This window comes from Alosa pseudoharengus, unplaced genomic scaffold, assembly GCF_046254945.1.
Source record: "Alosa pseudoharengus isolate Yale_2024_CS ecotype anadromous, Long Island Sound unplaced genomic scaffold, YU_APseudo_1.1 YU_APseudo_1.1_scf_24, whole genome shotgun sequence".
Lineage (NCBI taxonomy): Eukaryota > Metazoa > Chordata > Actinopteri > Clupeiformes > Clupeidae > Alosa > Alosa pseudoharengus.
This window is the reverse complement of record NW_027468689.1, coordinates 21,847,510-21,866,691: the sequence shown is the minus strand read 5'-3', so window position 1 is coordinate 21,866,691 and position 19,182 is coordinate 21,847,510. Positions and strand designations below refer to the sequence as shown.

Genomic DNA, 19,182 nt, shown 5'->3' with positions numbered 1-19,182 from the left:
CATCAAAGTAGGCTATTTGGCAACACAACAGTCTTCTTAGTGATCAAAATCAGGTGGGCTCATTTGACCAAGCAAAGCTTTGAAATTGTATATCATCAAGGCGGGGCTCAAATTCTCTTGATAGATGGCTTAGACTACTATGTGATATTAGGATGTCCAGGTGTCCCCATCCCCAATGTCATGAAGACAAAATTGATAGGTAGACTGGTGAACCCATTCCAAGAACCTTGTTGAATAAAAGAGAAACATATTATAAATCTTAACGTAACAAATTATGCAGTCAATGAAAACATCAACAATATGCAATGCATTTTATGGGACAACATGCTGTATTTTTTCAACATGAAATGATGGAATAGCCTACTAAACAAAACATTGTCAAAACATTGCCAATATAGGCTAATGTTTCCACTAAGATCATCTGTTTTTAATCATTATGACAACTGTATTCGTCTCTAAGCGTTTTCACTTGTAATGACGGTAGCTAATGGCAGGATACCACCAGCAGACCACAGTCTAATAGAAAGCACTGCTGTCGAGCTTTAGACAAGATGAGTGTTCACGTGTTGTCCAACAGCACCATCTGCCGGTAACAAACGGCACATGATAAATAAGTAATACCATATCACTATAGCAACAGACCAAACTTACATTAACTAACCTACTTTAGCCTAGGCCTACTTTTAAGCAAGATAACAGGTACGCGAATGTTAAAGAGTAACTTACTTGAAGAGAGATTAATCCATAGTCTGCACCTCCTAGAAGGAAAGTCAACGAAGCTAAATGCTGCATCGTCATGTTTCGCAATACGGCGTGGAGAAAGAATGTCAGCGATGCAATAAGTTGGCATCAGGACCAAGCTCTCAACACAACTATTTTTATCCTAAAAGAGTTTGGACCGACAAGATTTTTATTGAAAGAGAACGAGGAAGTCAAAAACTTCAAAGTAAGACAACCCCCTGTCGTGTCCGTTCGGTTCTTCATTGTCATGTCATCTCAGTAAGTCTATCTCTGCGTCTTGACAGGTGTGCTTGGGGGATCCACATGCATGTTCCTGTCCTGCTTTCCAGAAAGAAAAGGAACTCTGCAAACACATTTGTTGGTAGGCTAGTGCTACGCTTAAGTAGGCTAATGTTGCAACTGAGTAGCCTAATCCATGTTACACGTAAAACTGAAAGAGATAGCAACTAACATGAACTCTCATTTTAGGATTTTGATGCGAAAATTTAGATTACCCAGAGATCACGAATGTAAGTGGCTACAATTCCCTTAATTAGCCTAGTATAGTAAGACATTCCTGTGTGATATTTGTTTCATTATTCCACTCTCTTTCAATTGTGTTTGACTTTCTCTGCCAGATTGTTTTCAATTGGGTCTGGTGGAGAGGCAGATATGGGAAGTGCTGCAGGGCTTTCACAGGGTGAAGACTCCCCGTCCCACAGACCGGCTTCCACCAGAGCCTGTGGACTTGGCTGAGGAGGATGGCACCCTTAGACAGAAGGACATCGAAGAAGACGATGTGTGTCCCATCTGCCAAGAGGAGCTCCTTAGCAAGCGTCTACCAGTGGCTCACTGCAGGTAGCCATCAGACTATAATCAGACTATAGCCTATATACTATATCATCAGATTAGACTATAGACTATATCATCAGACTATAGCCAAACTGTGACCACACTTATACCTTTCTTAATATAGATACATACATAGATATACATAGATATATAGACTTTATTCTTGCACTGTTGCACTGTTTGACTTACTCATTTGCACCTTCACCATGACACTCATTCACAAAGAGCACCTTACCTTACCTTATGCACAGAGGACCACAGGCTCAGTGCCTGATGCACCTGATTGATTAATCACCCACTATGTGGATACTGTTTTTTAGAATTGATTTAGATTAAGTTTTATTTAGTATAATTTGTATTTTAGTATATTTAGTATATTCTTTATCTTCTACAGTCCTTATTGCTTAGTTGTGTTTTTTATATTATATACTTTTAATTACTTTTTCTGCTGTTAGTGAATGTGTGTGTGTGTATGTCTGTATGCTACTGTGACCTTGAATTTCCCCTAGGGATCAATAAAGTATCTATCTATCTATCTATCTATCTATCTATCTATCTATAATCTATGTATGTAGATGATAGATAGATAGATAGATAGATAGATAGATAGATAGATAGATAGATACTTTATTAATCCCCAGGGGAAATTCATGTTTACTCACATGTAATTCCATTCCATACTCCAATCACTTATTAATTATGTTATCAGGAGTTGCATTTTTGTTTAAAGCCATTTGCTACTTTGTTAAGTGCTGTGTGATGTTTCTCTCTCTCTTTCTTTCTCTCTCAGATATGGATGTGGAAACAACATTCACATCTCCTGCATGAAAGTATGGGCTGACCACCAGAACCAGTCAAACACAGTGACCATGGTGAAGTGCCCCTTGTGTAGAGAAGACTTTGGACTCATGAAACTGCTTTTGGAGCAGGTGAGGAAAACTTGGTCCTCTCATAATTCACCTAGTTAAGCTTTTTAGTTAAGCACTGTCTAGATGAAAGCTATTTAAATGCACATAATATTTTGTAGCATAACTTGTTACACACACATTTCATTAGTATTTCTTTCTTTCTTTCTTTCTTTTTTTTTTTTTAACATTTCTCTAATTTGTTGTGATTCATAGAAATGTGTGTGTCCTCTGAAATTAAACCTTGGTTTTGATAACAGACAAGAAATGCAAGCAAGCTTCAAACTTCATCAGAGAGAGAGCCTCTTAATAAACACCTCGGAGTCCTTTGCAACAACTGCCGAATCCTGCCCATTTCTGGCAAGTGCTATAAGTAAGTTTGCTCAGCCATCTTGATTGCCAGTTCTTGCCCAGTCGCGGTCTGAACTTAGTTAAACAGTTTGTCCAACATGATGAATCAGCTGTCTTGTCTATACTGACGAGTCATCTGTTTTCCAGAATCGTGAGGTATTCTCAAGGATACGCCCATGCACCAGCATTCCTCTTTTTAAATACAAAGTCAGAACAGATGTCATTGGCCTGTAGGCACTGAAGTGTGCAGTGACTAACCCACTCCCTGGTGCCTTAAGAAATGCGCTGACTGGCAGAGACTAGTACCCATAGATCTCAGCCCACTTGCTAGTATGGCTGCCTGTCTCTCATGTCCAATTACGTATGTGGTTGTTGTGGGTATTTGAGTTTATTGCAGGACTGTAGTACACACGACACATGTAACATCAGTGGCACAGTCTTGTTATATATATTTTAATATATTTCCTCCAGGTGTAGCAGATGTAAGTTCTATCATCTCTGTGAGGATTGCATGATGAGGGGCATCCATATGGATCATGTGTTTGGCATTCGCCTGGTAAGAGCCTCTGGAAAGATCTTCTACATCTATGAACGTGACAGTAACAAATAGGGGTGTAAAGGAACATGTATTCATACCGAACTGTTTAGGTACAGGGCGTTAGGTTCAATACAGATGTGTACCAAATGTACTAAATGCTGTCTTTAACAGTAATGAACAGTAGGCTTTTTTGCTTTTTGCTTGCGGACCATATTTCAAACCCACACAAACATATTAAGTGGCGAACCATATGTCAATTTTGAAGGTACTTATTGTACTTTCAAATCTGAGGTACACACCAAATCGTGATTTTTGTGTACCATTACACCTCTAGTAACAAACATACCTTTCATCTTTGTATCTGCCATTTTATGAAGCACCTTGAGTTATTTATATGAACTGTCATATGAATAAACTTGCCTCATGCATTCCGCTGTTTGTACAGTTTTCTATTTAAGAACTCAGTCATGCTCTGCTGTGTATTTTCAGAAAGTGATGTAGTGTAGAGTTGGTTCACTGTTATGAATGCAGTAACACAGACATTCTTGACTGAAGCTGTAGATTGTCTCTCCAAGAAAAGGTCCCAGCCATGGGTGCAGATGCAGCAGTTTATAGAGGAGAGGAAAACCACTGAAGAACAGAGTGACTCTCAGCTGCTGGACAATGGGTCAGTCTCCACCATCAAGCCTTGTTAGTGAATGCACAGGTGCTTGCATTATGGTTCTAGATCAGGAGAACTTTCAGTAATCGGTAAATTGAAATATACTTGACAATTCAAATTCAGGATTGATTCATTTTAATTGAACTAGAATTTGAATTTGAAGTAGAATGTAAAGTACTGAACTTTAACACTGAAGTTGTAAATACAACTTGGAACCCTTGGAGGTAATTTGAATCACTCTAGCCACCCCCCCTCCGTGTATGTATGTGTGTGTGTCTGTGTGTTTGTGTGTGCGTTTGTGTGTGTGTGCGTGAGTGTGCGTGTGTGTGTGTGTGTGTGTGTGTGTGTGTGTGTGTGTGTGTGTGTGTGTGTGTGTGTGTGTGTCTGTGTCTGTGTCTCTGTGTGTATGTGTCTCTGTGTGTTTGTGTGTGTGTATTTGTTTGTGTGTGTGTGTGTGTGTGTGTGTGTGTGTGTGTGTGTGTGTGTGTGTCTGTCTGTGTCTGTGTGTATGTGTCTCTGTGTGTATGTGTGTTTGTGTGTGTGTGTGTGTGTGTGTTTGTGTGTGTGTATCTGTGTGTGTGTGTGTGTTTGTGTGTTTGTGTGTGTGTGCGTCTATTTGTATGTGTGTATGTGTGTATTTGTGTCTGTGAGTGTGTGTGTGTGTGTGTGTGTGTGTCCACTGCAGTGTGATGGTGCTGAAGCGTGAGCGTGTCCCGGAGGCTGCCCTGGCTGCCCTGCCCCTGGTGAGGGTGCGTCAGGGCGGCAAGCTGCTGGAGGCGGGGATGCAATGTCGCATTTGCCTCAGGGGCTTTTGCCTGGGTCAGCAGGTCAGACACCTGCCCTGCCACCATAAGGTAAACACGAGAGATATACAATACAGCAGATAGGTCATTTATGGTGTTAAACATTTTTATAACCAGGTATACTGAGAGAAGGCTTTCATGGGTTGTGATGGAAATATTACAATTTCATTGCTAATAGTAGACATATTATATAAGTACTCCTTTTTTAGATAACACACTCTGAATAGTTTTTTCATATTCAGATGGCATAATTTCATTAAGAAGCAAAATAAAGCAGCCACTGATATGAACAATCTCAATACCAAACTCACTTATGGGCAGTCATGGTGGGAATAAAGCATGGCTCATATCAGAGCACAATATTAGATACATACAACCCCAAAACAGAAAAAGTTGGGATATTGTGTAAAATGTGAATAAAAACAGAATGCAATAATCTGCAAATCAACTAAACTCATATTTAGTTGCAAAAAGGACACAGACAACATATCAAATGTTGAAAATGACAAATTTGACTATTTCATGGAACATATATGTTAATTTTGAATTTGATAACAGCAACATGTTTCAAAAAAAGTTGGGACGGGGGTAACAAAATGCTGGAAAAGTTGTGTAATGATAAAGAAAACAAAAGGAAGAATGTTTCATAACTAATTAGGGTAACTGGCAAGACGATTGGGTATGAAAAAGAGCATCCCAAAGAGGTAGGGTCTCTTAGAAGTAAAAATGTAGGGGTATTCATCACTCTGTGTAAACCTGTGTGCACAAATTATGAAACAATGTCATGTTAATGCTTCTTAACATGAAATTGTGATGTATTTAGGGAGTTCATCATCTATAGGACAATATTATTAAAACATTTAGAGAATCCAGAGAAATCTTTGCAAACAGGGGAAATAGCTGAAAAACAAATTGGATGGCCGTGGTCTTTTGGACCTCAGATGGCATTGCATCAACACCAGACCTGTCTCCAGACCTGTCATTGTATGGGCTCAGGAAAACCTCTGATAACCATTGTCTATGTCAGTGTTTTTCAACTACTGTGCCGGGGCACACTAGTGTGCCGTGAGAGATCATCAGGTGTGCCGCAGAAAATGACCTACAAATAAAACAGAGGGCGCTTGTTTTATTGAGCAGGTCTTGCATATAAGCCATAATAAGGCCATATCTGTGTATTACTTGGCTATGGTATGTTTATTTTTTCTTCACACAGGATGTTAGTGTGCCGGGGGGCATTTTAAGTGCCAAAAGTGTGCTGTGGCACAAAAAAGGTTGAAAAACACTGGTCTATGTGCCCAGTTTGATACTCAATTCAAAAACTGCAACCAAAAAACAGCTAAAATTGTATTGAGACATGATACAGAAAATACCACACTCTTATCTGGGCCTAAGCTTGTTTAAAATGGACTGAGGTAATGTGGAAAAAGGTCCTGTGGTTAGACCAATCAAAGTTTGCCATTCTTTTTGGAAATCATGGACTCATCTGGGCTAAAGAGGAGCACACTTAATTCTGAATGATGTATACAGGTTTTGGGCAACATACTGTATACTGCCATCCAGGCAATGACTTTTTCAGGGACAACCTTGAATATTTCAGGAAAACAATGCCAAAATGCACATTCTGCACATATTTAAATAGTATTTCTCCATAGAGGAAGAGTCCAGGTGCTAAGATGGCCTGTCTGCAGTCCAGATTTGTAAAATTAGGTGCATAATGGAATGAAAAGCATGACTAAGAATACCCCATACTGTTGAGCAACTGAAATCCTATCGGGGAGAAATAGGACAACATTTCATTATCAAAACTGTAGCAAATGGTCTCCTCAGTTCCTAAACATGTACAGAATTGTGTTAAATGAAGAGGTGAAGCAGCACAGTGGTAAACATGCTCCCGTACCAACTTTTTTTAAAACATGTTGCTGGCATCAAATACAAAATTAACATATACTTTCCATGAAATAGTCCAAATTTTCATTTTCAACATTTGATATGTTGTATATGTCCTTTTTGCTGCTAAATATGGGTTTACGAGACTTGTATATTATGACATTCTGTTTTTATTTGCATTTTACACAGTGTCCTAACTTTTTCTGTTTTGGGGTTGTACAATGTGGTTTAGTAGCTTTGATGATCCCTCTTTTCTCTTTTTTTAGTGTACTAAAAGGTGCATATTGTGAAATGACTGACACAATTTAGTGATTAAAAACGGTCAATTTTTAGCTATTGTAATGTTCATATTTTATAAGTCACTTTGGACAAAAGCGTCTGCTAAGTAATAATGACCATGTCTCTGTTCTCTTCAGTTCCACACAGACTGCATTGACCCGTGGCTCCGGCAGTCTAACTATTGCCCTTTGGACTGGCACACGATTTACAACCCACTGTCTGGTGCTTCTGCGGTCAGGATCGTACCTGCTGTGGATGTTCCTGCCTCCAGGCGTGGCAAACTCCCTGACGACCAGTCTATGGGCCTCTTTGTCCCCGGTGTCGGGCTAAAAGACAGGACAATGGACATGATGGTGGTCAAACGCGTTGAATCGTTCGTCTCTCCCTCAGCTTCCCGATCTCACCCCGCTGGCTGGCCCTTGCCTAGCGCCCAGGATCTTGTGGTCAACAGCGTCCGCATTGATCAGCCCCGCCGCAGCAGCGACACAGAACTCGCCCAGGCCCAGCCCGGCAGGCCCAAACCCCTCCTAAGGTGCCACTCTCACAGCCATGCACTACTAGCAGGCCAGTCGCTCAACAGAAGTGGCTTTAAAGCAGCTCAACCCAACACACGTCTCCTCCCGAGCTCCGGCAATGTGCCCCAGCGGCCGGCTGGCACAGCAGCACCCAAGCCCCAGTCAGGGGAGAGCTACGCTGGGCTGTATGTCGGGGTGAGCGCACCGGATAATGTGGTTAACCCAGCGGGAAGCGTTTTACCCCGTAGGTTCAAACCCCCGAGGAAACAGAGGCCTGGGGGACCCAGCGGGTCAAGCAGTGGGCAGGTACCAAAGCTGGCTCTGTGGATGACAGGGATGTACATAAACATTCCAAGTCCACAGAAGAACTAGAGGGGGATGGAAAATGGAGGGTGTCCAGATGTGCATGTTTACTTGCAAAACGTTGATATTTCTTACAGTTGTCACATATGTCCCTGAAATGTTAGCAATGTGAAATGTGAATATCACCATATAGCTTGTTAAATAAAACTGCCAGTTATCAGACAGCACAACACAGATATACTGGATATGTTCTATATACAGCTCCCACCACATTTATTGACACCCTTGGTAAAGACAGGTAAAAAGAGGTAAAATCTTCTTTTGCTGTTTTATCTTGAAAAAAATGAGGAAAATGTGCCAGAATTATTGGCAGCCCTGTATTTAATTCTTTGTAAAACCTCAATTCGCCAATAAAGTCACATCTATCATCTACACATATAACATTGGAGGATTGTTTTTCTTCTCAGTATAAATTTGCTTCCCTTCAGTGTTGGTCTTTTCCTCATTGTTTTCATAGTGAAACTAAGATGAAACGGCAAAAGATGATTTAAAAATATATCTTTTTACTAATCTTAATAAATGTAGAGGGTGCTGTATGGTTGTATATCATATATATTTATGTTTTTAAAAACGTAATTGTGTGGGTATGAAAAAAATAAATATAAAATGTTAGGAGACAGGGAATTGGTTATACTGATATATAGTGTACAGGTTTTAACACATCAAGTTATTAAAGTTATAATATAATGATGATATAAGAACCAAACAGAATTGAATGAGCTGTTTTGGTTGTGATTTTATTGATGTTAAATGTAACAGTGCACAAAAGGCAGAAGTGAAGCATACAAGTAATGTACGATCATTGTTGCACAACTATGACTGAAAGGCGTCATGTGATTTACCTAAATGTATGAATAAATAATTACATAAATAATTGAAAAACAAATATCTTACAATCAAATGATAACTGGAGCACATTCAGTAGACACTACTTGGAAATGATTTTCACTTAATACAATCATGCATCTCATTTTCTCATATTCACACACCATCCAAGTTTGTCAATCACGTTTCAGGCAAAGGGGATGTAAAATATTGTGAATTTACTTTCCCCACGACATACAGAATATAAATAAGTGCTTTGTGTAGACCAGCCCCAATTCATACATGTGGAATACAGATACATTATCCAAGGAATCTTGGCTTCTAGATTTGGGTTGAGTTGATGAAGTTTAGAAAGGCTCTGCAACTTCAAATCACAGTTTTTTTGTTTGTTTTGTTTTAGTATTTATGGTAAAATCTCCCTTCATTCTCAGAAATGTCAATAATAGATGTCAATTAATGAAAATCAAAAGGAGAAATATAAGAAAAGACGTTTGTGAACCTCAAGTATCCATTCAATCAGAACAAAGCACATCAACCCAGTCTCTACTAAGGCAGAACCTGTACATGTGTGTAGAGGGAGATGAATGGAGAAGGTTGACAGAGGTTCTTGAGTTTCAAAGCACTGACCAGGTCACAGTGTTAATTTCTCTCTTACAATACAGTAGCAATGCCTGTTGCTCTGAAATGGCCATTTTCGAGCAGATCGACCAGCCCAGTTCCTGTCCTACTTGAAACATGATTTAAAATGTTTTCTACTATGGATGACTATTCGTACATATGATAATAAACAAGAAAAATGAGACAATTGACTCATAATATAAGCTACTTTTTTAAGCGAAGTAAACCATACATATAACAATCACTTTGTCCACAACCACATGATAAGTGATAAGCTAAATGCCCATGGTAAATGACTAGCGAAGCTTGATTTGGATATTAAGTGTTTTTTGGTGAAGGCCTTGGGTTGAGATAACTCATCTCACCTGAGACGTCACGTTTGCGAACATTCTCACATCATCAACGAGGCATACAAAGACAGACACAGGGTACGCATGCTCATTTTGTACATTTTTTTTTGTACACACATATACACGCATAGCTTCGGACAAATATCATGTTTGACCAGGGAGGCTTCTGCAATTCTGAACAGCTAACCTGCTGTCATAAATTGCAGTCGCTTCACTTCTTTATCTCACTCTCTCTTTATCGCTCTCTCTTTCTCTCCATGTGGCAGTTTCTGGAAAATCCAGTAGAGCTTGACCAGATAACAAAATAGATGAATCTTGTTTCTGCAAGTGTTGGCTACACTGCTTCATAATTTTTTTATTATTTTTATTTTATTTTAATATGGCGCTAGAGTAGTGGTAATCTAAATTTGGCACAAACTATTCCTGCAACTATCCTACCAGTAGCTTAAATGTTGTTATTATCGCACAAAGAGACTTTTACAAAAATGTCTTTAAAATCTCTGACAGACCAAAAGGCAAAACATCACAGCTGGTTCTAGAACAAGTCTAGCTGAGCACATTTGGAAATCTGTTTAGAACGATGCAATAACCATCAAAACAGTCGCCAATGACAAAATAAATCTTACAGGACAGCAATCAGCTCAGTAAAAACAACTTGTTAAGTGGCATTGTAAAAAGATTTCACCCCATTCCCTTACTTTGCTGTGGTAAATCAATGCTTTGTGATTTATGCAAAGTTGACTTTCATGTGTTCCTGCCTTTGATGTGCTTTTGGATATAAATATGTTCTGTGTCTGGATTTACTTTGTGCAAATGTACCATGTTGCAACTGGTTCATCTGCAGGCTAGCTTTAAACTGTAGAAAAAAGCAGCTATGGTTAGGGTGTGCTTTCTTATAACAACAGCATTAAGAGAAGAAAGTAATGGAACCACATCTGTCAGAAACATCAAACCAATGTCATGAATAGAAGCATTTTTTTCCCTCAACCTTTTAATCATTTTACATTTAATAAACATGCTTTCCAAACAGCATGTAGAAATAGTAAATTTGGTCATATTGTTTGAGATATATTTCCTAATGCCATGTAACATAATATGGCAGACTGATGACAAACAGATGCTTTTACACAGATGGCAAAAGCCTGGTTTCTTTTCTTTTGGAGCTTGGCAGAATTTTAACTCAGGCTAGCGTTTCATTTGTGGCCTTTCCTCACGTACATGACGACCACTCTTTTTGTCTGGTCTACACTTGTCTCGGACCTTTCTAGGCCGTCGGGGTGGCGGGGTGCCCCTGGACTCGCTTGACGTGTCGCCCACGTCCCTCTCCTCTGAGATGCTGCTGAACGGCATGGCTACGTTGCTACTTTCCAAGGTGTGCCTCAGGGCTCCATCCTCGGGACTTCCGATTTCGCTGCTGCTCAGGTCGGGCTCCTCTTGGCTCGCAGGGCCACCTGCTCTGGGCATAGCTGGGAAAGAGGGCCCCTCGCGCTCCATTTTCAGGAGAGGTTGCTGGTGCTCATTCATATCCACCCCCGAGTCCAAGCTGGTGTCGTTGCTGCTGCCGGGCCGGTGTCGGCCCTGGATCTCGATGACTGAATGACGCACCGAGGCGGCGGGCTTGCCATCTAGAGAGACAAACCAGGCTCTGGGCGGGTGTGGTGACGGCTTGGCTTTGGAGAGCTCCACCAGGGTCTGTTCTGAGATACCCTGGAGCTCGGCTCGGAAGGGGCCCATCCCCACTGCTTCGTTCAGAGTTCCCGGCACGGAGACAGATTCCAGGAGGTGGCTATAGCGGCCCCAGACCCCAGGGTTGATGGCTGCACCCTGGATTGCGCCCTCCGAGACTGGCTGTTCGTCACTGTCCTGCGTAGCATTTTTGGGGAGTGTCTGGGTGAAGCTGTCCTTCAAATTGCGCTCCGACTGCGGCCCATGCTCCATCCCATTCCTGGGGAATGTGGCCGATCGGCAGCCTGAAGGCTCAGCCTGGGATGTTGGCGGCGGATGGCTAGCGAAGAGCTCTGGTGCTGGGACAAGGGCTACAGGCTGGTTGTAAATGTGGAACAGCTTGTCCTTGAACATCATATTCTCGCCAGCGCCCTGGGCCGGTCGGTTCTGGTCAGACATCTCCCTCAGCCTCGCCACCTCCTCACTGTTAACGTAGACCGATGGCATCGGCGACTTGTTGCCCTCGGTCGCTCCGGCGCTGCCCACATTCTCGTACAGTTTAAACGAGCGGCCGACATCCTCCACATAGATGTTGTAGTTGGCTTGATGTCGGGGGGTTGTCGAGGCATTCCGCTGTGCCATGGTGGCCAGCGAGAAGGTGCGGTCATCGTGGGGATACTCGTCATCTTCTCCATCGCAGCTGGTGGATGTGGTCTGGTCTTTCTGAAGGATCACACGGGCGGAACTCCGCCTCCTCACTCTACCCCGTGCAGAATGTCTGCAGAGGAAGTTAGCGTTAGAATCACAAGTTCTGTGAGAAAACCATGTATGACGTACTAGTACATGAGATGCACGCCATGGATAACCTGACTCTCGCCAGATGAATTTCGTTCCGCCTAGCTCCACTCATCCATCTGGGACCAATCCATTGGAGTGTTGCTTCAGAAGGCTGGGCCTAATCAAAAAATGCTTGCATATGATTGAATAAGCCACTTGTCCGTCATCTATTGACCTGCTACTTCAACCACTCACATTGAAGCCAACCCGTGACGCTGATAACAGTTTCACAGTCGCTTCTACGCTATGTCACATCTATGAAACTCCCGCCCTGCGTCCTGATTGGCTCTACCATAAAATCTGGTGCAGAAATCACTCTCAATGGAAGAGGTCCCAGATGGATGTGAGTGAAGCTAGGCGGAGCTAAGCGGAATGAAATTCATCTGGCGAGAGTCAGGTTACGCCATGAAGGCCCTATTTAGAATAACTGGGCCACTGGCAGGCCTGAAAGGGCCTTCCATTACAGGTCCTCTGCTGATTGATCACACTGCATCACACTACATGATCAAAACAGAGACTACGTCATAATTAAATTAGTAACATGAGGTTAGCGTAAGTACACAACATTAAAGCATTAGTAAACTAATGAAAATTGTCAAAATGGAATGCCTCAACCAGAATTAGGTTGAGTTGAAAGGAATCGAATCAGTTCATCTTAGAAAATAAATATTGGTACTAAATTTAAAGCATGTGCCTCAAGGCATTCTTGAGATATGACATTCACAAAAATGAGACTTTCATGGTCACAATGACCTTGAAGTTTGACCTTTGACATCCAAAACCTAATCAGCTCATCTTTCAGTCCAATTGAACATCTGTAACAAATTTGAAGCACGTGCCTCAAGGCGTTCTTGAGATATCACATTCACAAGATCGGGTTGGAGAAACATACGGATGTACAGATGGACAACCCGAAAACATGCTTCCGGCCATGGCCACGCAGCCACAGAGGCATAAAAACATATTTTTGAGCAGCAATCAGAACATGCAAAAAATGTAAAGACAGTAATTGCAGAATTTCATAGGTCACATGACGTAAACAATGAGGTGTGCGAATGAGTCAGGAGTGCTACCTTACCTACAGTGACACAAGATCACGGACAAAAACCCAATGGCTATGAGCAGCGTTCCTCCCAGGCTGCCCATGAGGAGGTACGTGTGATATGAGATGTCCAGAGAGGGCGCCCCATGGCCCATGTAACCTAGATTTTCCCCAAACAAAAATCCAGTTACTGGGCAGTCAAGTGGTGAGAGAACAGTACTGAAAAACAGTACTAAAAAAAAAAAAAAAAAAAACGCACAAGCACAGTGCCCCCTAGAGGCGAAGGCAGGCAGCTGTGTGGAAACAATATAATAAAGGGTATTATATTGTTCATCTCTCTTAGGTATTGTGAAGAAGCAAAGCAGAAGGAGCATAACAGTAAATCGTCTGATTTACACAGGCTGCTGTTGACCACACTACCCAAGAGTGGTCAGGAGTTGGACTCACCGTGGAAGGCGGGTATGGGGGCAACGAGCCAGTCCCCGAGGTGAGATGACACGTACGTCCAGATGAGAGCGTCCCCATCTCTCTTCACCGTCCCCAAACCTTTATTCAGCCAGGTGCCTGAAGGAGAGGAATGTCTCTGTTAATGTCAGCACTTCATGTTAAAATTACACTCGGAATTTCACCCTGGTTGGAGAGGATGTGGCTGTGTTGAAAATGTACAGTATGAGAGCTTATACAGGCAAAGTTATGAGGGCGAAGTCAACAAAGACCAATTCTGAAACTGGATAAGAAAGCCTTAATGCCTCTCAAGGTAAACCCAACTGAGTCTTAATTCTGTTTTTGGTGGTATTTTTGGTGGTTTTGGTGGTATTTACAGGGGTTCGACAGAAAAAAAGGAAATCAGTGATCTCTCAAACTCTGCAGATGTTTCTGCAAATAAATTATGTCCCAATGGTAAATAAATCTTATGAATTTCAGGCATCCTGTTCTTAATGTTATAACCAAGAAATTTTTTGCAATTCTGGAGCACGAATGACTGGGGCCACAGACACAAAAACTGGAGATTTATTAAGACTGTGTCTTAAGTCATGCTGGTATACCAAAAATAAGGGAAAAAACGTGCTCTGGGAAGCCTATCTCAGGACGGAAGGCAACACAGTGACAGAGACTGCAGTTTATCTAACCTGGTGCTTCTATTATTTTGTCTAGCTCCTTTGTATATGACCACATGCTAAAACAGGAACAGAAAAAGTAAAAAAAAATTCTCTTGTGAGGACAATCTCCCTCCTCACCTGTCTTCCTGTCAAATGCCCATGCGGGTATGGAGTCAGATGCCCGCCAGTAGGCGGCAGCGCTGTGGGGCAGAGGCACGGTGATCTTGACCGGTCCACTGACAGGAAGCTCTTTCCCATCGGCCAGAAGCTGGGTGCTGAGACCGGCCACTGGACTGAGCCTCACGCTCCTGAAGCCTGAGGAAAACGTGTGATATTTGAATCACGCCAAGTTGTCACACCTTACTCTAGCTGCCACATCAAGATACGGAAACTCAACACTGTGAGGAGAGAGGACTCCAGCTGTAACAACACTGGTGAAGTGGTGATCAGTTTTCTTGACCTGACCATTGTAAGTGCTCAGGGCCAACTCAGAGGTCCAAAGTTAGAGCTCACGCCCATCCCCTACACACACACACACACACACACACACACACACACACACACACACACACACACACACACACACACACATACACACACACACACACACACACACACACACACACACACCTCCAATCAACACTCCATCAGAGAGAGGCCTGAGTGGGGCTGCTTGCCAACCTGAAATGCTGGAGCTGTTGACCGATACTAATGACTACTGGCATCCTGCTGTCACGCTGCCTTCTCAGGCTTCATGAACAAGCACTGGGCTTTTGAGAAACCAAAATCTCTTCAAGTTACTTGGCTTTTGTTTATTTTAATACCACATATGCCCCTTATTAAAGGACCATTTGTTTAGAAATAGACTCCGTTAACTTGCGATATGCTGGTATGTGGTAGCCAACACTGAATTTAACCACAATCTCTTAAAATACTTGCCTAAAGTTAACAGTTACTCTTCCTACTTCTTACATGCATGGTGTGATGCAGTGTATCATTTCAGAACTGGCATCTGTTCAAGAGTATGTCAACGTGAGGCTAATTTCCTATGATACATGTATATCCTTAAATATTTCATATAATAGTGTTTTTCTTACTCATTACATAAAAAGATGCTGACTTTGAGAACAGACAGTCTCCATGGACCAAATTACTATAACATTTGTCTGGACTAGTAATAGTGATAGGTCTATAACTCTGTCTGTGCTTGTATTTAATTACTCTTTCATGTTGATCTTTCTGTGCCTATTTGGCATTTGGACCATCACTTGCACCTTTTTAATGAGAAAATTAAACATCTGTCAGTTGATTTACATTTAACTGGACTCCTGTGGAGTGTACATGTGTGCCCAGTAAGTCTCAGTATGCCCATACCTGAACGGTTGCTAAGGAGACCGGTTGTGCACAGGTGGCAATCCTTGTCAACGGGTGGCACCGTCAGATAGGCTGTAACCATGGAGATATTGGTGTTGTCCGGAAGCTCCAGCAGGCTTTTGGGGAACTGTACACTGGGCTGGGATGTGTACTCTACAAGACACAGGAGGACCACACAACACATGCCTCTCTGTCTTTAATACAACAGATATGGCACTACTGCTATGCTACACCAAACAATGAGTTTGGATATTTATATTTTTGTAGGTTTATATTTGATGACATACCAGATGTTTTCTGGGTGATCAGCACAGAGTCATCAAAAAGCCAGATGTTGCCTTGGGTTTGTGGAAGCAGAGCCAGAGTCACGGAGGAGAATACTGAAATGAAAAACCATAACATGACACTTATATCCCAGCAACAAAATGACAATTAAATGGTAATAAAGTATCAAAGTCTATATAAAATGCGACAAGAAACACATTTATACTTGTTTTACCAAGTTTTAGCTATATTAAAAACTGAGACACTTCATATTATGGCTTTTGGGTTCAAGCAAAAATCAAGAAAAACGTTTGGATGATGTGTGAGATCAGTTGCATAAGAGCAACACTTGGTGGGGATGTTGAGTAGGAATTTGGGACCCCTCCACAGGCACTCCCATGCCTCATCTCCCTGCTCTCCCACACCAAACAGAGCCTACACTGTCTGCCTTGGACACCCAATAGGAAAGCACATGCTATGAGGGACACACCCCTAGAGAACCACAACCCGAGTAGTACATAAATAATTGAAAGGTCTAGGTTCATGGACAACCTGAAATCACACGCAACTGTATTTCCGGGGGGATATTGATTGAGTCAGACCAAGAAACAATGCATGAAATAAATATATATATTGATCCCATAAATACACAATTGCCTTTAATCCTTAATTCATTCTCTACGCAAGATGGTCCATTTGGCAGGAAATCAATGGCTCTTATAGAGATTATTGCTGGGACTCGTCTTAGCACTTCATTCCAAGGACTTTGGCCAGAAAAGCTTCTGAGCCTTGAGAAGAGGAGAGGGGGGTGGTGTTAACGTGCAAAGCAATTACATTTTAATCTAAATCAGCATCAGTAGCCAAGACATCTGTGCTTCTGTGTCACATAACTTACAATGACAAAGGGGTGTCTCAGTATACACACTCTCTCTGTCAGACACTCAGTGACAGCAACACTGCCAATAGCACTTGGACTTGGACTAATGATGGATGACCTACTGAATATACTCCAGGAAATTATGTCCATAAGAGAATAGTACGTGTGGGAGAGCTGCACTATTAATGCTCACAATAAACTTTAGGATGGTATTATACTCTTAAAGCCTTGATCACTTCCACATGAAGCCTATTATATGTCAATAGATGTCAAATGAACACGCTATTACTTGCCCCATGAACATGAATTCAATGTAAATATTTATCATTTAAAGATGTGTTCCAATCTGCTGGTGACAACTTTACTACGATGGACCCAGACTTTAATCCTCTGCTGTACTTACTGGGCATCTTGGTGGTCTTCCAGGGTAGCTGCTTGTGGACGTAGCCATCCATGCTAGCCACAATGCTGAGGGTCTGACCCAGGGCGTAGGGCACCCGGAGCAGCACCTCGCCATTGTCCTGCGTCACGGCGCTGACTGCCTGCGTGCCGTTCACAAACACCTCCACCGACGCACCTCCGATGAAACGCTGGCTGGATGCATCCTTCACCCAAACTCTCAGGGCTAGAGGAGGTGCTGTAAGCCAAGTCAGATGATAGGGGTGGGGTGGGGGTTGTTGCCACGGTTACAAGTGGAGTATGATCCAAACTTGACCCTGCTTTTCTGTTTTTGTTAAATCTATTTTGTTTGTTTGTCTGATGCAGTCATGATGAAAACGCTTATTTGAATCAGGTAGCCTACTGTGGATGGGACTGTCTCAACAAGAGATTCAAACACAGCACAGTAGGGTTCCCATCCCAACAGGGACGGCCATGTTTGTCAGGTGCCCAGGAAAATCCCGCGATAACCTTTCTCTGAACATGAATTAGTAATGAAACCAGAGATCCTCAGCACAGGCAGGGAGTTTAAAAATAGATCAAAGTGCCACAGACAGCCAGATGCCAGAATTTTTTGTGCTAGGGTGCCAGCAGCACACAGATACAGTTTGTATACCTTTCATGTGATTCTTTTATGTAGCCTACAATTCACATCCTTGTGTTGGAAAACCCCTTATCCTGGAAGTGACATTTTTGTTTATGTTATGAATGTCTTATAATAATGCCTCTGACAGACCACGTGGCCTACCATTAGGCCTATGTTTTATTTATGGGTCAACAATACATCTATAAACAATAATGACAGTAAGAAGTTCAATGAAATAAAAGCAAATTATCCATTTAATTTTGTAAGCCGCTTTAAGACACTCATAATATTGTGCCTAAGAATGTGACTGACCAATGGGGGTGCATAGGTTTGCTGATATGACGGGATTACAGACAATATGCCATTTGCCAGTGATAAATACAATAATCCCTGATAATAAAGCTCAAATCCATTTCACTACAGACTAATTATGTCTGTATATTTACAGATAAGCGGAGACCACGTTACTGGTAGAGGCCTAGTCGAGGCAAAAGCATGCTGCCATCTTTTAATTATTTATTTCGGGTAATTTTTAAGGTAGGCCTATGTTTAAGTAGGCTATATAATACCAGACATGTTTTGAATATTATTAAACACCTGTGTTAATAAACGCATTATGTTCCTATGAGACAAAGGAGCATATCGCTAGGTGGCCTCTGTCATCTTCTGTGGTCAAAAGCCCTTTGTTATTGTTGTAGGCTATGGGAGAGAGAGCTACGTTTGGAGGTTTCCCCATTACAAGCAAACACACGATTCAAGAGCGATAGTGTCCAGACAATTGAAAACTGTCACATTAAGGAAAAAGAAAACAAGCTATGAAACAAGCTAAAAAATAACGTTTTGTGCTCTAACCTGGGACAAGGGGCGACGTATGAACTTGATGTTCTTGAGGCTGGAGCGTCTGTCTACTGACGGATCCATCTGTACCAGCGGCGCTGGCATTGTCCTCCAACGGCGGGGTAGGGCCAGGGGAGACCAAACCACCCTCCGCCCTGTTCACGTACCCATCCTCGAAGGATATCAACAAAACCGAGAGGAGCAGGTAAGCTGAGAGCTCTGGCATCGCGCAATAAAGCAGTGCCACTGAGACATAACTGCACGAAATGAGACGGAGAACTGGAAATGTTTGTCGTCGTTTAATTCTTCGGGAGATCCAGCATCATGATGCTCCAACGTGGCTGGGGTCGACGTGAATCACGCATGGTAATCAGCAGCAGCGGCGTCACCACTGTTGTGCCTGGTTGCTTTCACTTGCATGGGAAGGAGGGGTGCGAATTACATCATCTGGTGCTAGCCCGCCATCTGGTGGCACGTATAGATAATCGCATCAAT

The 19,182-nt window shown here is 42.2% G+C and overlaps 2 protein-coding genes across 2 annotated transcripts; one reads left to right on the top strand and one right to left on the bottom strand.

The window, feature by feature from the left end:
• Positions 1-796: 796 nt before the first annotated feature.
• On the top strand, positions 797-7,883 carry zswim2 (zinc finger, SWIM-type containing 2). The gene is made up of 10 exons (XM_076302521.1): positions 797-946; positions 1,026-1,102; positions 1,210-1,250; positions 1,359-1,578; positions 2,363-2,501; positions 2,738-2,850; positions 3,300-3,384; positions 3,942-4,033; positions 4,713-4,881; positions 7,134-7,883. The coding sequence occupies exons 1-10, from the start codon at positions 797-799 to the stop codon at positions 7,881-7,883; spliced, it is 1,836 nt and encodes a 611-aa protein (XP_076158636.1).
• A 712-nt stretch (positions 7,884-8,595) lies between these two features.
• fam171b (family with sequence similarity 171 member B) lies at positions 8,596-18,936 on the bottom strand. The gene is made up of 8 exons (XM_076303466.1): positions 18,703-18,936; positions 17,230-17,463; positions 15,973-16,065; positions 15,686-15,838; positions 14,450-14,626; positions 13,659-13,775; positions 13,248-13,371; positions 8,596-12,110 (listed from the first exon to the last, which is right to left on the bottom strand). The coding sequence occupies exons 1-8, from the start codon at positions 18,911-18,913 to the stop codon at positions 10,853-10,855; spliced, it is 2,367 nt and encodes a 788-aa protein (XP_076159581.1). The 5' UTR covers positions 18,914-18,936; the 3' UTR covers positions 8,596-10,852.
• Between the last annotated feature and the right edge of the window lie 246 nt (positions 18,937-19,182).

Excerpts from the sequence above, each read along its gene's own strand:
- zswim2 (XM_076302521.1), top strand. The coding sequence starts at position 797 with ATGTTTCGCAATACGGCGTGGAGAAAGAATGTCAGCGATGCAATAAGT. Across the intron at positions 2,502-2,737 it reads TGAAACTGCTTTTGGAGCAG|ACAAGAAATGCAAGCAAGCT; the intron begins GTGAGGAAAACT and ends TTTTGATAACAG. Across the intron at positions 4,882-7,133 it reads ACCTGCCCTGCCACCATAAG|TTCCACACAGACTGCATTGA; the intron begins GTAAACACGAGA and ends TGTTCTCTTCAG.
- fam171b (XM_076303466.1), bottom strand. The coding sequence starts at position 18,913 with ATGCCAGAGCTCTCAGCTTACCTGCTCCTCTCGGTTTTGTTGATATCC. Across the intron at positions 15,839-15,972 it reads GATCACCCAGAAAACATCTG|AGTACACATCCCAGCCCAGT; the intron begins GTATGTCATCAA and ends TGTGTCTTGTAG. Across the intron at positions 14,627-15,685 it reads TCTCCTTAGCAACCGTTCAG|GCTTCAGGAGCGTGAGGCTC; the intron begins GTATGGGCATAC and ends CGTTTTCCTCAG.